The sequence below is a fragment of the Tigriopus californicus genome, chromosome 6 (assembly GCF_007210705.1).
Source record: "Tigriopus californicus strain San Diego chromosome 6, Tcal_SD_v2.1, whole genome shotgun sequence".
Lineage (NCBI taxonomy): Eukaryota > Metazoa > Arthropoda > Copepoda > Harpacticoida > Harpacticidae > Tigriopus > Tigriopus californicus.
Window position 1 is genome coordinate 8,495,495 of NC_081445.1, and position 14,104 is coordinate 8,509,598.

The window sequence follows — 14,104 nt, forward strand, 5'->3', positions numbered from 1 at the left end:
AAATGTCAAAATTTGAAAGGTTTTAGACAAATCATCATGTTCTTTTTGGTCAAAATGATGTGTTTAGTTATTGTACTGGGTCGAGTTGTCCGCTGGGTCGAGTTGTCCTGGGCTGAGTTGTCCACTGGGTCGAATTGTCCGGTCACCAACAAAATCATAAATGATGATCGACATGGGTTTGCCCACGGACGGTCATGAATGTCAAATCTTCTTCCCCCATGTGGAAATGTCGATTATAAAAATTTTTGTTAAAACTTGTAAATCACAAAAAGTTGTGCTTTCCTTTGCTAGATTAAAAATTAAGTTTTTTCGAGACAAACCACCGTTCATGATGCTCATGAGACCTTGATAAGTATTGGTGCTGAGGATAGTGTTGATCAAACAAAATTTTTGCACGATGGATATCTCAAGTGGAGAAACAAATCGGCCACCCTGTCGACTGCTTTCAAAGCTGAATTTGTTTTAAGTACAGCTGGATTCTTGGATACGGTCGTCTCCTCTCCTCTCGTCTCACCCGTCTCATCACGGTGGTCATAAAACCTTGGCTGGATTCTTCGTTGATCAGCTTACCCCTCTCGTCTCACCATTGAGACGACTGCCACAGTGGTTCAAAAGCCTTTTTGAATTCCAACAGAAGTATCCAAGCAAATCTTGTTAACTAATAGCCATATGCGCGACAAATTTGAGCCAGGCTTCAATAAATCAATCACGTCAAAATAACTTCTTATGGTTTTTGAAAGGAAGAAGACTGTTGAGATGGATATGCGCATTTCTCTCAATACCTGATAAGCTTTTTTGACCACCGTGGTGAGACGGGTGAGACGAGACGAGAGGAGACGACCGTGTCCAAGAATCCAGCTCTTATCAGGTATTGAGAGAAATGCGCAAATCCATCTTAACAGTCTTCTTCCTTTCAAAAACCATAAGGAGCAATTTCGACGTGATTAATTCATTGAATTCTGGCTCAAATTTGGCGCTCATATAGCTAATAGTAAACAAGATTTACTGGGATATTTCTGTTGGAATTCAAAAAGGCTTTTGAACCACTGTGGCAGTCGTCTCACTGGTGAGACGAGAGGGTAATCTGATCATCGAAGAATCCAGCTTACATGAGATAAAATTATCAGTGTGCTGCCAATACAATATCTAATCTTTTAAGATATTCTGTTACTTGAGTCGACACTTCGAAGTTCAAGAATATTTTTTACTAGGCAAAAACAGATTTCTCACTCAGAGGTCCCACCCAGCTGTCACTGTCATGCTTGGGAGATCTGTCAAAGTCACTTAATGGGACGATTTTATTTCTTCATTATTTTGATTGAGCTCAAATACTTGTACAACGAGCGCCTTTCTGATCGCTCTCACAAACCTCCGATTCACCCATTTTTCCCATTTTATTGAGTTATAAAGTCAAATCTAGTTTATGAAGCTTTGCTAATCAACAAATTATTATTTTATGAAGTTTTGATATCAATGGCGAGGCTAAGTAAGACCCCTGATGAGGTACCCAAATTTGGATTCAACTTCAATCCAAAACAAGAAGCACCAAGTCTCAAGAAAAGACATACCCAAATTGGAAAAAAGATATATATATATATTGGAGTCAAACTCGGGGGAAAAATGCAATTTCGGCAATTCCAATTTCCTCCTATTTTCAAGACTTGTCGGTGTTCTCCCTCTCTTGTCAAACAGATTTATAACCGGATTGATGGTGATTGGAGGACACGAACCTCGACTCCCTGAAGTTAAGCAAGATTTTGCACCCGAGTTCTAATTTGGTGGGAGTAAACTGCGTGAAATTCGTTCCTGGCAAGGCCCAGGCAAATTTTAAATGGCCGAGGCCTTTCTTCTTGGATCCCCTGGGAGATTGTCGTGGACCATAGTACATGCATTGAAGGCCACCTCTGTGCCTGCTATCCACATTCGATTCTCATTCAGGTCCGGAAATTGATTGGGTGAGTGTGTCTGCGCAAGAGCGATAGAGACGAAGGAAGCGAGCGAGCTTGGGATTTAATCCCCCACCGTTATAATCTTGCAGTCCCAAACGAGTGGAGCCCAAAACGCGTCCTCCTCAATCTACGACCATTTCGTCTGGTTCTGAAGCTCTTTCGTTCAGCCTTGAAGCCCTGTCATTGTCTCAAGCCAAGAATGGGTCCCTTGTGAAATGTCACAATAATGTGAGGGAGATCCACAGCGTGTCTTTTAATGTGCTTCTGTTCGTTCCAAGATCGCCCCCCCGTTGCCCGTTCCCTGTTCCCTCCACCAAAAACTCGTCGTCTTCTTCGCTCACGTCTAGCACGGTGGGACAACATGGAACGTGGGACGTGAACGTTCCCTCTTTTTCCCCTCTCCGTCTCTCCCTTTTCCGCTCGCTTTTTCTCCTCCTCACGCTCTTTCTCTCCTTCTTTCTCGGGAACAAGTTCCATCTTTCAAGATTGGGAGGCTGCTGGCAACAACGTTAAGAGGCTCTTTGAGGGCTACTGTGTCGATTCGCCACCAAAAAATGGTGCTCGTCTCGCTTCTTTTTTTTCCCGTTAGTTCGACCCAACTAGAAGGTTCACACTTGAGCACCGGGAGTGTGCCAGACCAGACACGTGAATCTTTTTCCCCATTTCCAACTACTTTGAGGACCGCCAGAATCTTGGGATTTCGACTACATTCCCGAGCGTTCGTCAACGCCACGATTTATCAAGAACCAGTTCAACTCAAGTGAGTAAGTCAGTCCAACTCATATCTCATCGCCTGAACGATTGTCTTTGACAAGGTTTTCCATTGGCACCTACACTGACAAGAAGTATCATTTCAAGTGCGTACATTGCGCATTGTATCTTGGATAAATTCGACTCAACTTGCTCCTGACGCACACAACGATGTGCAGATTGTAGTAAAGCTCTAGCTGAGGATGGTTATGCAGCCCTCTGGCCAAGGCATAAGCTAGACATGATATTCATTACTCTTGGGTACAGAGTGTTAAGCACGTTCCAAGCTCAATAAGTCAGTGGAACAGTGTACATAGAAGGGAGGGTGGCTTTTGGTGTTTGGGGAACGCAATCTCTTCATTTGGTATTCCATCCGCCGTTGACCGACTATGACTTTGGCTTGCTCTTTCGAGTCCGTCGAGGCATGAGAATGTCGCATTTCCAGGCAATGCACATTTTGTACCGCGGTACAAACTCCAATGACACAAAGCTCGCAGCGTATCATTTTTTTTCTAGAGAAGGTCGAATAAAGACTGGAGGAAATACTACATCGGAAGCGAGTTGGCCCCGTGTTCCAAGACCTTTTTTGGTTGAATCTAGAGCCACCACTATAATGCCATTATATTCTACTACAGTGGCACTAATTGAATCCATGTTTGATCCAACTCGAGGAGACCTACTAGTGTATTATTTGAGCTTGTGAAGCTGGTTTAGAGCCAAGTTTGGCCTTTTTTGACGTGAACGAGCGTAGCTTGAATGGTCTCAAGTAGGTTCCCCTTTCCGTACATCATCACGTGCCATACTTTTCTGAAGGCCCAACTTCTCTGCATTCCGGACGTGGCCTAGCTCGGTTGACATAGGCATAAAGTTGACAAATTCATAAATTGTCAGGGCTGGAAATTGTGATAAGGGAGCTGGCTTTGTCCTTCCTCGTTTAAACGGAAATATGACAAAGGGAACCCGGTGTGACCACGGCCATTGTCTGGGTAGTAAAAACATTGAGTGCGCTGTTGATTCGTCCTTTATTGCAAATTGTGTCTATAACGCAAAAGCTGCCCTGAGAGCATTGACCACGTAGGGATTATCTCGACTGTACGGTATAAACAAAGGGCCTCGAGTGTACTATTCATGTGGACGAACTTTGTTGGACGCTTTTAGTGGCTGGCAAGGGACAGGGTTCAATGCTGAGTCCTCGGTAAGTGGAAGGAACAAAAGGAACCCTAGGAGCAAAGAGAAATGACATTTCCGGATGAATCAAATATTTGATGGGCACTTCCAATAATGAATCCTTCCCGAGCAACTCAAGCAGCAAGATGCTTGCAATCTTCTGACAGAAACAAGCCGCGGAGAGCTCCGCCGAAGCCAACAATTTTGCTCCAAAGCTTGAGCCATAAAAAACGAATTGGACCCCAAAATAGTTGGCTCTTCAAATGCAGCTGTTGCCATCCAACTTTAAGTGAGATCGAGCATCTTCATGGTGATAATTCGTTTACTGAGGATTGCCAGGGACTCTAAAGAAAGGGTCCTGATTTTTGGTGGGTTTTCATATTCAAAATAAACGAAGTATCCTGACGACCCTGATTCATGTTCTATGGGGAGCATATTTGTTTCCTCGCCTTCGTCGAGGTGCTCTTTATTTGAATCCTAGGAAGTTTCAAAGTTTTTGGACTTGTCAAAGTTTATATCTCTTGAGCGTAACCTCCTTCCATTCACAAAAACGTAGTACAAGGCTTAAATGGGTTCTCAAAGCAAGTTTTGACAGTCAGACTACACTTCTTATGAAAGTTAATTTCTCGTCAAAAGACGTTTAAGATTGATGAAGGAAGACATGAGTGCTTAATTTTTCAGGCCTTGTCAAAATTTCATCTTTGACATTCTTGAGAATTACTTTGCCATAAAAGTGGAAGAATAATTATTGATACAGGCAAAATGCAGCGATGGAGGGAGAAAATAAATTTGATCATTTACGAACAATATCAACTTTCAAATCTGACCCAAGAAAGACTGTAGCGAGCCAAATGTTGTCATTTTTTGGCACACATCTGAACTGAAACCCACGAGTGTTTTTGGAGGCTTTCATTAGTGACCGTTGCGGCTCCAACGAGTAAAAGACCAGAAGCTTACTTTTCTTTTATTCCTTTAAAAGCTGATTGCTACCTTTGCAGATGAATTGCCAATACACAGAGGCTTTAAACTTATCCATTATGTATGTATTTGATTCCGATTGCACTCGAGTCTTTTAGTCATTTTGGAGAAATTGGCTGGACTCGAATCTTTTAGAAAGGACTCGAGTCCGAACTCGTCAAAAAAAATATTATTTTTTTCTTCAAATTTCACTAGACGAGTCTTTTTGCTTTATCTAACCCCTAGGCTTTTGCTGGACTTAAGTTCGGACTCGGTGAATCAGGTAAAAAGTCAAGCAATGAAAGGACTCGTATGAGTTCGACTTTTTTCCGGACTCGCCCTAGCACTAGTATTTAACACTTTTAAGAGAATTTTTCGACCCCATTTTAACTTTTTTCTTTTTTTTTAACAATTAGTTCTTTCAAAGTAAACATTAATGACGATAACATAGCCACGAAAAGCATGTTGCCTCAATAAAGGCCATTTAATAGCCTAATTTGTTTTTAAGAGTCCAGCTGAAAGTTACGAAAAGTTCCATCATCAAATCAAAACAAGGCAGGCACTTCAGAGCCCAACTTTTTAAAGCGAAGGAATGAATTTTAGATTGAAAAAAGGTCGTACTAAACTATACAAATTGGATCTTTTCTCGGTCTAAGATTCACTCCTGGGCTTTAAAAACTGGGCTCAGTGATCTGAGCAATCCAAGGAACGGACTACTTCTGCTCTCCCCTTTTTTGCCCAAGCCGTTTGAGGTCGTCCATCTCTAACTCAGTGCATAAATTGAAGAAAAGTTCCATTACTTTTTTTTATTGCATCAAAGCTTGAAGCCAGTCGAATGCTGAAAAAAAGAAGAGTTTGTTAGTTTAGCCATCCTTTGACCACATTGGACGTAGATCAGTGTTAGCTTTTCGTGGTGTTGTTTCCCAAGAAAGTAACTTTATAAGAAATCAGACCCTTGAACGGTAGAGGGCGATAGGTTTTGAAATTGATGACTCTAGTTGGGACACTTGATTGTTTTGGAAAATGTTTTTTATGGAATATCCTGATGCATTAATCTATGATGAGTGCTTTATTTGTATTTGTTCAAGTTCATAGATGGATGAGAATACTTGCAGATCGCGAATTAAATCCAATGCTTTCGTCCCTTACACATATCTCTTTGTTGACACACTCCCCATTCTCCTTCCTTGGCTCAGAACGGCCCGAATATCAACACTCAATGGGATCTCGACTATAGATGAACATGTGCTTTTAGATTGCAGCTTTGGATTGTATGTTGCATCAAAGGTCCCAATGGAAGTGGTCATATCTATGTTTCCTTTTTTCCAGAATGGCTGGCTTTTATCTGGATCCCATTTCCAAGAGCTCCGTTTTGATGTCTTTAGTTGTGTTGGTGGGCATTCTTGGGATTGCTCTCCATCCCGTTCAAGGGTCCTTAATGGGAAAAGGTGAGCAAACCAAGTGGAACACTGACCACTTCACGTCTAATCAAGGTCCCAGGATCACGAAGGGCCAAAATACGATACCTCTAGATCTTCTCTAACACTTGGTTAAGGCCAGGATATTTCTCAAGAAGGTAGAAAGGATTTCCCCTTTAAATTAAAAGGGTATATAGGAACACCACGACCTTATGGACCTCAGAGGGCTTAAACTCATGTTGGAGACTCTTTGGCGAAAGTTTTTGCTCCAATTGGGCGATTGCGTCAATCACTAAAAAAACCTTCATACTGACCCAATTGACACAAGGCATTCAAAGTTTTTGTCAAATGGAACACATTAAGTGCTAATAATATTGAAGCTAAAAAGAAATGAAAAACATGTTAATCCCAATTTTCATTTTGAAGACAAGCGAAAATCATCATGGCAAGGCAAAGAAAGGAAAGATGCCCCATTTTGCATAGGGCCTGTTATTTCTTAAAGGGGACTGGTAATTGCTTACATTCAATTACGAGGAATTGCACCGGTGGTAACCCACACTTTTGACAAATGTTTCAAGTTGTAATTGCTGTTGTCTGTCTCACGAAATTTTCCCTGTTTTCCTTGACAAACCCCTCTTTTGTAATTAAAAAGCCATCCTTGACATTCCGTGTGTAACAAAAACCTGTCGGAAAAAAATCATGCAAAACCGATTAGTTTGCAATATTTGTTAAGTATAGCTAAGACTTGCACCACAAGGTTAGGAGAAATCAAATATCAAATTGGTTCCCAAGACTTTGGAACATAATTCAGAAAGTTGTCACGTCACTGACATGTAATTGAAAAACTTTACTATCTGTAAGTGATCATAATTGACTATTTATTATTTTAAAAGTTTTGTGTGACTGTGAATGATTCATTATGAGATTTTAGATTAACTTGGTTTTGGCAAGGGAGGTGATTCGTAAAAATACTGTTTAGACTCAAGTATTCTTCAACTTTATGTCAGATGGCGCCACGTGCATGTAATGCCGTTTGACTATGGGTTCCCAATCAATGACGTCACGTCCTGTTCCATATGTACCGAACGATTTAGGCATGCATCCTTGCAATCAAGAAAAGAGGGCAGAAGGTTCTGAATCAACCCTAATGAAGGCCTCGAGGGTTTAACCTTTCGTCGACGAACATGATGTCGACTGTTGTTAATTAGATTGTTCCATAGCTCGGGAGAACAAGCCCGGTTCGTTTGATGTTTCCTTGGGAACTTTTCGTGGTGGGGAGTAGCCAGGCCAGATGATGGCCTTCCTTTTCCCCATCCAATTTGGAAAACGAACCTTTGCCTTCTTGTTCATTGAGATTCTTGGCTCATTGATCTTCGTATTCCTTGGGAAAGTTCAAGAAGGAGAGAAGAACCCAAGAAATTAGTCGGATAATAAAAAGAACCCAAGGGTCGACAGAGGGACCTACTTATCTCCTGGATGCGCGTAGTAGGAGCAGGAGAAGGCGAAGGAGGAAAGGTTGACGGGGATTGGCCAAACTTTCCAATCCTTATACTACTATTTGCTTCTCCATTCTATGCATACTAAATTGTTAATGGTTTGAGCTGCGCACAAGTAGCCAGGAGATATGGCACATCTGTTACTCCTGGAACCAAACTTTCCCATCTACAGATTCATTCCAGTCACGAATATGCGCTTTAATTGAATTTACTTGAGAAATTGAGGCCCTCCTCAAAACATGAAAGTGAAGTGGAACCTATAAGAGAGAAGGGCCCAAAGCCAACCAGAGACTTCAAAGTCCCACAGAGAGCACTTGCTTACCACCACGAGAACTGTCACGAGAACTGTGAAAAACTGTTTCCGATTTGGTAGACACGAAAGAGACTTTCAGGTTTGGAGGCCCTTTTGATCAAGGCCGCTCAACAAGGTAACCTTGGGGATGTTGAAACAAAATACAAAACCTCTTGAGTGGATTCAAATCGGAATGCTTTGAGGGGATAGGAACACTTTTTTTTAATAGCGGAGGCACTTGGTAGAAGAAGAAGAAGAAATTGATATGGCCCCGAGGAGTTTAGCGGTTTGAGGGAAAGGATGGACTGCCAAGGGCGATTTCTCTCTCTTTCAAAGGAGGAAATATCTTTTGTTGGCTCCTGGACATAATGGTGTTTTGAGAGGATTTTTCTGGCATCATCAATCACCGCGGCTGTCGTGGCCCCATTCTCGTGAGGCATATCGCACAAACAGGCATAAGCTCGACTTCTTGGACACTAAACAACACACTACCCAAGGATTAAGAAAGAGCCAAGAGTATTGGACACCGAGCCAAAAGTCACTGGTCTTGAACAACTACGACATTGAGAGAAGGAGCCTTATTCGTCTTCTGCAAATATATCCTCTTCCATTTGTGTCATGGAGATGAAAAATGCATTGAGTCTCGCAACTTTGCCAAAATCCCAAGTTTGCTCCCATCTCAAATTGAATATCGAATATTCCTCGACAAAAGTTTTACCATTTATCATATTCGCAACGCATACCTTTTATTATGAACGAGCCCTCCAAAGCACCATTCATAAAGTTAGGCTTTCTGCAAAAGGAACATCGGTCATTCGTTTAATCTATGTAAGGTTCTAAACTTGTGCATACACTTGCCATGGTGGTTTTATTTTCTGGTTAAGCGTTTGCTCAAATGCTGAGACATCTACGAGATGTGTTTTTTGTCAAAGAGACAAAAGGAACAATTTTTGTGAAATACACATGTTTAAAAGTAGCTCAGATGAGTGTGTTGTGTAAAATAACTTAAATCCATTAAAATGCATCATTGTCGAAAACTTAGTCAATCAGAATTAAACGTTCTCTTAGTTATTATGTTTTCAATAACACGACAAGAAATAACATTTTTCCATTTTCTTTCAGATTTCTTTAAAAGCTAAAAGTAGCAAAAATTGTCGCTTTAAGCTTACAAAATATGAAAAATTGCGTTTCATCTTAGTTCAGTGCCAAACGCTACATTATTCTAATATGTTCCCAAAATATATGAACAATACACTTAACAGTTTAATTTTCAATTTTGTCTCTTTTTGCAATAAAAGATTTCTACGTACTAGCGATGTTTTTATGCAACGTTGATAAAAAAAAATTCAAAATTCAAAATCAAGCTTGATTAAAGTTGCGATTCACAAGTATGGGATCACGATTGTGAAATATTGACATTAAGTAAGTTTTAAGTTATATTGCAAACTATTTTCGGGGTTTTCTACCTGTTTCAAAAAAGTTAACTTTTAGGCATAGAAAAAGAATATAATATTTCTTGGCAATTGCTCTAAGATATAACGGGAGCAATTTGTAGTCAAATTTGATGTAAATGCAGTCTTATCGTTTACTATGTTGATTTGGGTGAAAATGTAGCTGAAAACTCAAGTAAGGTCACTCCCAACATATATTGATTACGTTTTTAAAAATACTATCTGTTTGTAGGTGTTAAGTGGATAAATATACTAACCTGAGCTAAAATACGATATGATATTTTACTAAAGTTGTTCCTTGTTTCAAAAACAACAAAAATCGTTGCTTGAAGTCTTGGTATTTGCACAAAAACTTTATCAGTGTTGTGGGTACCATCGTGTTGCTCTAACGAACTGATCCTGCCAAATTGTGCATGTAATCTCAATGAATGCACAGATGCCATGGGCTTTTGCACCCAAAGTTTGAGTACAAGGTTTCGTGAGGCTATTTCCGATGTTTTCGAAAATTAGAACTGCCTAGCTACACGTAGGTGAAATATCATTAAGCACCCATAAAAGTGATTAGTTTTTAAGGTCGCAAACAAGCTGTAGATTCAGTCTTGAATCAACGACGTCAACTTTTCTTCAACTGCATAGTTATATCAGGCCTTGAGCAAATCTTAGTTAATACCGCTTTATTAGGACGCAATACCCAGGTAAGGCAAAAACACTAATTAAGATAACCAACCGGCTAGCTTCCAAAGAAAATAACCAGCCTTAAATTGTCCACGAACATTGTTTATTTTGTTTTACTTCAGCTGATATGTGCTTAGTCTTATTCCTGCCTCTCTTGCTTTCTTAGGGCTTTTGTTAAACTCACACCACAACGATCGACCCAAACCTTGGGACATTCATCGACGGCCCAACAATTACTATCACTACGACCCAGTGGAAGAGTCCTATTGGCAACCCAGTGGTGAGTGAGCAATTGACGCCGCAGAGCTTCTTGAAACCCCAATTAACGAGCAAATGTCTGCGCATCACATTCTTGACGTTCCAGAGCCGACCCAAGATGATGACGGAGAAGAACCTTGTGTGGGTTTGTGTTACTACAGGAAACTTATGAACCTTGAGAGCAAAATGGACGGAGAGAGACGAGAGAATGAGCCCATGCCTGTAAGTTAGATCAAGGACATCTTGAACGGAAGGATGAGAGAGGACTGTGGGCAAATCTAGGCCATTCAATATGGAAAAAGTATAATGCCTCCAAGGAGCTTCCAAACACGCCAATAAATGGATTGACAATGAGATTTGGAAGGAATTAATTATAGTTTTAGACTTTATTATCCAGCTATCTTAAGTTATGCTAATTTATATGACGCGATTAATTCATGCAGCCTTACTGTCAGTGATAATTGATGTAATAAACTTCACTAGCACCACGGACTTCTAGAGATGTGAACTGCAAACGAAGGCTAAAATTTCGTATCTCCTAAACCGTTCACTATATTCCACATAAGCACTTCATACGACCACAAAATCTTATTGAATAGATGAACTTGTCCTAGTTTGAGCCTAAACATAGGCTTAGGGAACTCAGGAGGTATGTCCAAAGTTAGGTAGTAAACACTGCATAAAATTCAAATTATCGGCCTGCTCTTGGTCAGCCACAACAAACCACCTTACAGATAAATGAAATGAAAATGACCTGCCTTTAATCGAAGAGATCTACATTCCTTGTTTCATTACATTAATTCAAAAAATTGACCCAGAGTTGCTATGACACAGAGCAGGCCGATTTGGTGGGAAGTTTGTTCACAGTCCATATTTCAAGAAGCACCTACCAAGTGGGTCATTTGATTACTTTGAAAAAAAGGATAAAAGGGTTCTGCCTGCTTAAAATTTACAACACTTCCCTTCTGATTAGCAAAAGATGCTAATGAGTGGAGGAACAGAATATTGCAGAGATGGTATATTTTCACTTTTTTAAAGATTTCTCAAAAATGTAGCAACGCCATGATGCCATTCAAATTGACCTTCTGAGGTCATGTCCAGTACATTTGGTTCTAAACAACTCATTTCTATCAAAAACGTACATTTTGAAGTTCTTGTGTATAGGGTTGACTACATATTTCACAAGTTAATCTAGTTGTGGCTAAGTTTGATACTCCTTTTCTACAGAAAAGGAAAATTTGGCAAATAAAAAAAAACCACTTTTTCATTTTCAATTTCATTTTTATAAATTCTGCTTATTTTAAATTCATGGTTCGAAAATGGTTGTATATTTTGAATTTGTTGCACTTTTTGCCTACTTTTTCTTCTGACCTCCATATGTGCACTTTTTGGAGCTCTATCAATAAGACAAAACGTCAAAATGCAATTTGAAATATCAGCCAGATATAAGAGTACTATGCAAAGCCACAAAGAACACTCTCAGCTGAAACAAAAATCAGTGTCTTACCTCAAAGAGAACACAACGACTTATTTCCATTAGGGACCCCTCCAAAAGTAAAAGTAAAGATGGTGAAAGGCCTATCTCTGTCAGTGTCTACTCCCTTGTTGAATGTGTCCTTGGATAGATCTGTAAGTGCATACGTAGTAGACAAGGATTGGCCTTTCTTGCTTCATTGTTTCGGCTACGGAGATTTGAAACCTCGTTGGACTCAGCCATTGTTTTTTAGCTTTTGGTGGGCGTGCTGAAATCTCTTGTTTAAGAATTACCAAAGACCCGAGTTCAAACGCTAAAATCTATGGAACGAATCTTTCGTTTTAGAAATAAAAAAGAGAAGATTTGAAATATCAAGATTCCCGTTCTCTACAAATTCAAGTTAATCTAGACTAGGCTCACATTTTGACGCATCAAAGGGTTTATTAGGTAGAAGTAAATCATTTCCATCCTGGATTCCTCAATTTTCTGTCCTGAAAATGAAATAAGTCTCCAGACCGAGGCTTTATTAAACAAATTTCTTAATCCCTAAACTCGGAACGCGTCGAAATCCTGAATAACTTCCACAGGCCATGTATTTCAATTTCCCTAACGTTCTTCGCAAAAACAAAAACAAACTTAAATATGCACTTTTTTAATGGAAAATCAGGACTGAAACTTTAATCAAAACTAACCTACCATTAATTGAAATCTATTGACATCATACCTTTCGAGCTTCCGGCTAACTCTCGGGAAATAGATTCGTTTTCCATTTTCTTTGGAACGAAACCCAGAGACCTCTTCCGTGTAGAAAGATGTGTATCCACGAGGGAAATCTCTTGATCGAGAACTGATCGGGGAGCATGGATGTTGACTGTTAGCGGATTGAGATGGGAACGACTGTTGTTGTTTTCCATTTGTGTTCAAAAACGGCCTGGGAACATTAGGAATCTTTAAATAGTTTCCCCCAAAGTTTTTCATTTGAAGATGGAAGATAGAAGCACTGAAATTTGGAACAAAAGAGGTTTGGCCAAGATAAGTTTTTATCATCTGCACTCACACTATTAGACTTCAGGGCTGCACTATTTGACGAATGCACTGGTAGGTGAGAGTGAGAACTGACTTACTTTCAGGTTGTGTTATCTAAAGATAGTTTTTCAATTACAAATACAACATGTGTCTGATGTTGAAGGACTTGAAAATAAAACATATATGGTTTGTTTATCCGAGAGTGGCTAATAACAATTCCCAAAGTACTAGTTAAGCATCAATGGCAGTTTGGAGTTGTTTGCCTTAGCAAGGGAACAAGCACCACCAACATTGCTAAGTGCTCTCAATTTCACGATGGATTGAATGGTCTTAGAGTGGAAATGAGCAAATACTACCATTAAGCACGTGTCGCTGTGTATGCCCACAATACAAGTTGTTTCTCTTTCTTGTCTCTGTATGTAGGAGGAGATCGTCTTCGAGGAACTGACCACCCACAAGCCCTGCGTGGGCCTCTGTCAATACTATCGATCCTTGGGCATCGAAAATCCCTACGAGAAGCGTCAAGTGAAGCGCTTTGCCTTGCATTCCGGTGGCTTCTAAAGAACCCTTCCAACTGTGGACCTGATATTCCCACTTCGTGCATTGTTATTTCTGAAACCCGTTTTTTCTCCATGTTCAATGTCTTTGATGTCGTTTAAAGTGAACTCAACATAATCTTAAGGTGGGTCGTCCGGAGAATTGGCTTTCAAAAATCATGTCAGCAAACCACAAGGACACCAGCAGCAACCGCAACCGCAACCACAACATCCAGCCCCAAACCATCAACCCTTTCTCGGTGGTGGTTATCTCACCCACAAAAAGGTCTTGGATGCATATCCAACGACTATTACGTACTGCGGAGTTGCTCGTGTTTCGTGATGAACCGTTTCGATTCTACATATGTAGTATTATCATTCATACATTACATACAACATGACTTTCAATATTGTTCAAAAATCATTAAGTAATAAAGCAACATTCTTCAAACTGCATCAATCATAAACTTATCAGAAACCAGTTTTGTCCAGGTTTATGACTCATGACTCTTGACTTATGGCTCTGTAAGCAAGTTGAATTTCAGGCGATATTCGGTTCCAATCACGAGAACAATTTAGAACTGAAAATGGGAATGTCAAAAATTCAAACTTTTGGTTTAAGAAGCCTTTCAAGTGTACAATGATGTTTTAAGAT

The 14,104-nt window shown here is 40.0% G+C and overlaps 1 protein-coding gene and 1 long non-coding RNA gene across 4 annotated transcripts; one reads left to right on the forward strand and one right to left on the reverse strand.

Annotated features, from left to right (window-relative positions):
• The first annotated feature begins 2,419 nt into the window (after positions 1–2,419).
• LOC131882244 (uncharacterized) lies at positions 2,420–13,905 on the forward strand. Of its 2 annotated transcripts, none has more exons than XM_059229338.1 (5): positions 2,420–2,709; positions 6,153–6,271; positions 10,322–10,435; positions 10,520–10,635; positions 13,337–13,905. In XM_059229338.1, the coding sequence occupies exons 1-5, from the start codon at positions 2,504–2,506 to the stop codon at positions 13,472–13,474; spliced, it is 693 nt and encodes a 230-aa protein (XP_059085321.1). In that variant the 5' UTR covers positions 2,420–2,503; the 3' UTR covers positions 13,475–13,905. The 2 variants fall into 2 exon arrangements, with proteins under 2 accessions (XP_059085321.1, XP_059085322.1); XM_059229339.1 differs by having other exon boundaries at positions 2,571–2,713.
• Positions 3,703–13,373, reverse strand: LOC131882246 (uncharacterized). 2 transcript variants are annotated; one of them, XR_009373468.1, is made up of 3 exons: positions 13,270–13,373; positions 12,612–12,818; positions 3,703–3,919 (listed from the first exon to the last, which is right to left on the reverse strand). It is a non-coding gene; the product is annotated as an uncharacterized LOC131882246 (long non-coding RNA). The 2 variants fall into 2 exon arrangements; XR_009373467.1 differs by lacking the exon at positions 13,270–13,373 and having other exon boundaries at positions 12,612–13,260.
• Positions 13,906–14,104: the final 199 nt, after the last annotated feature.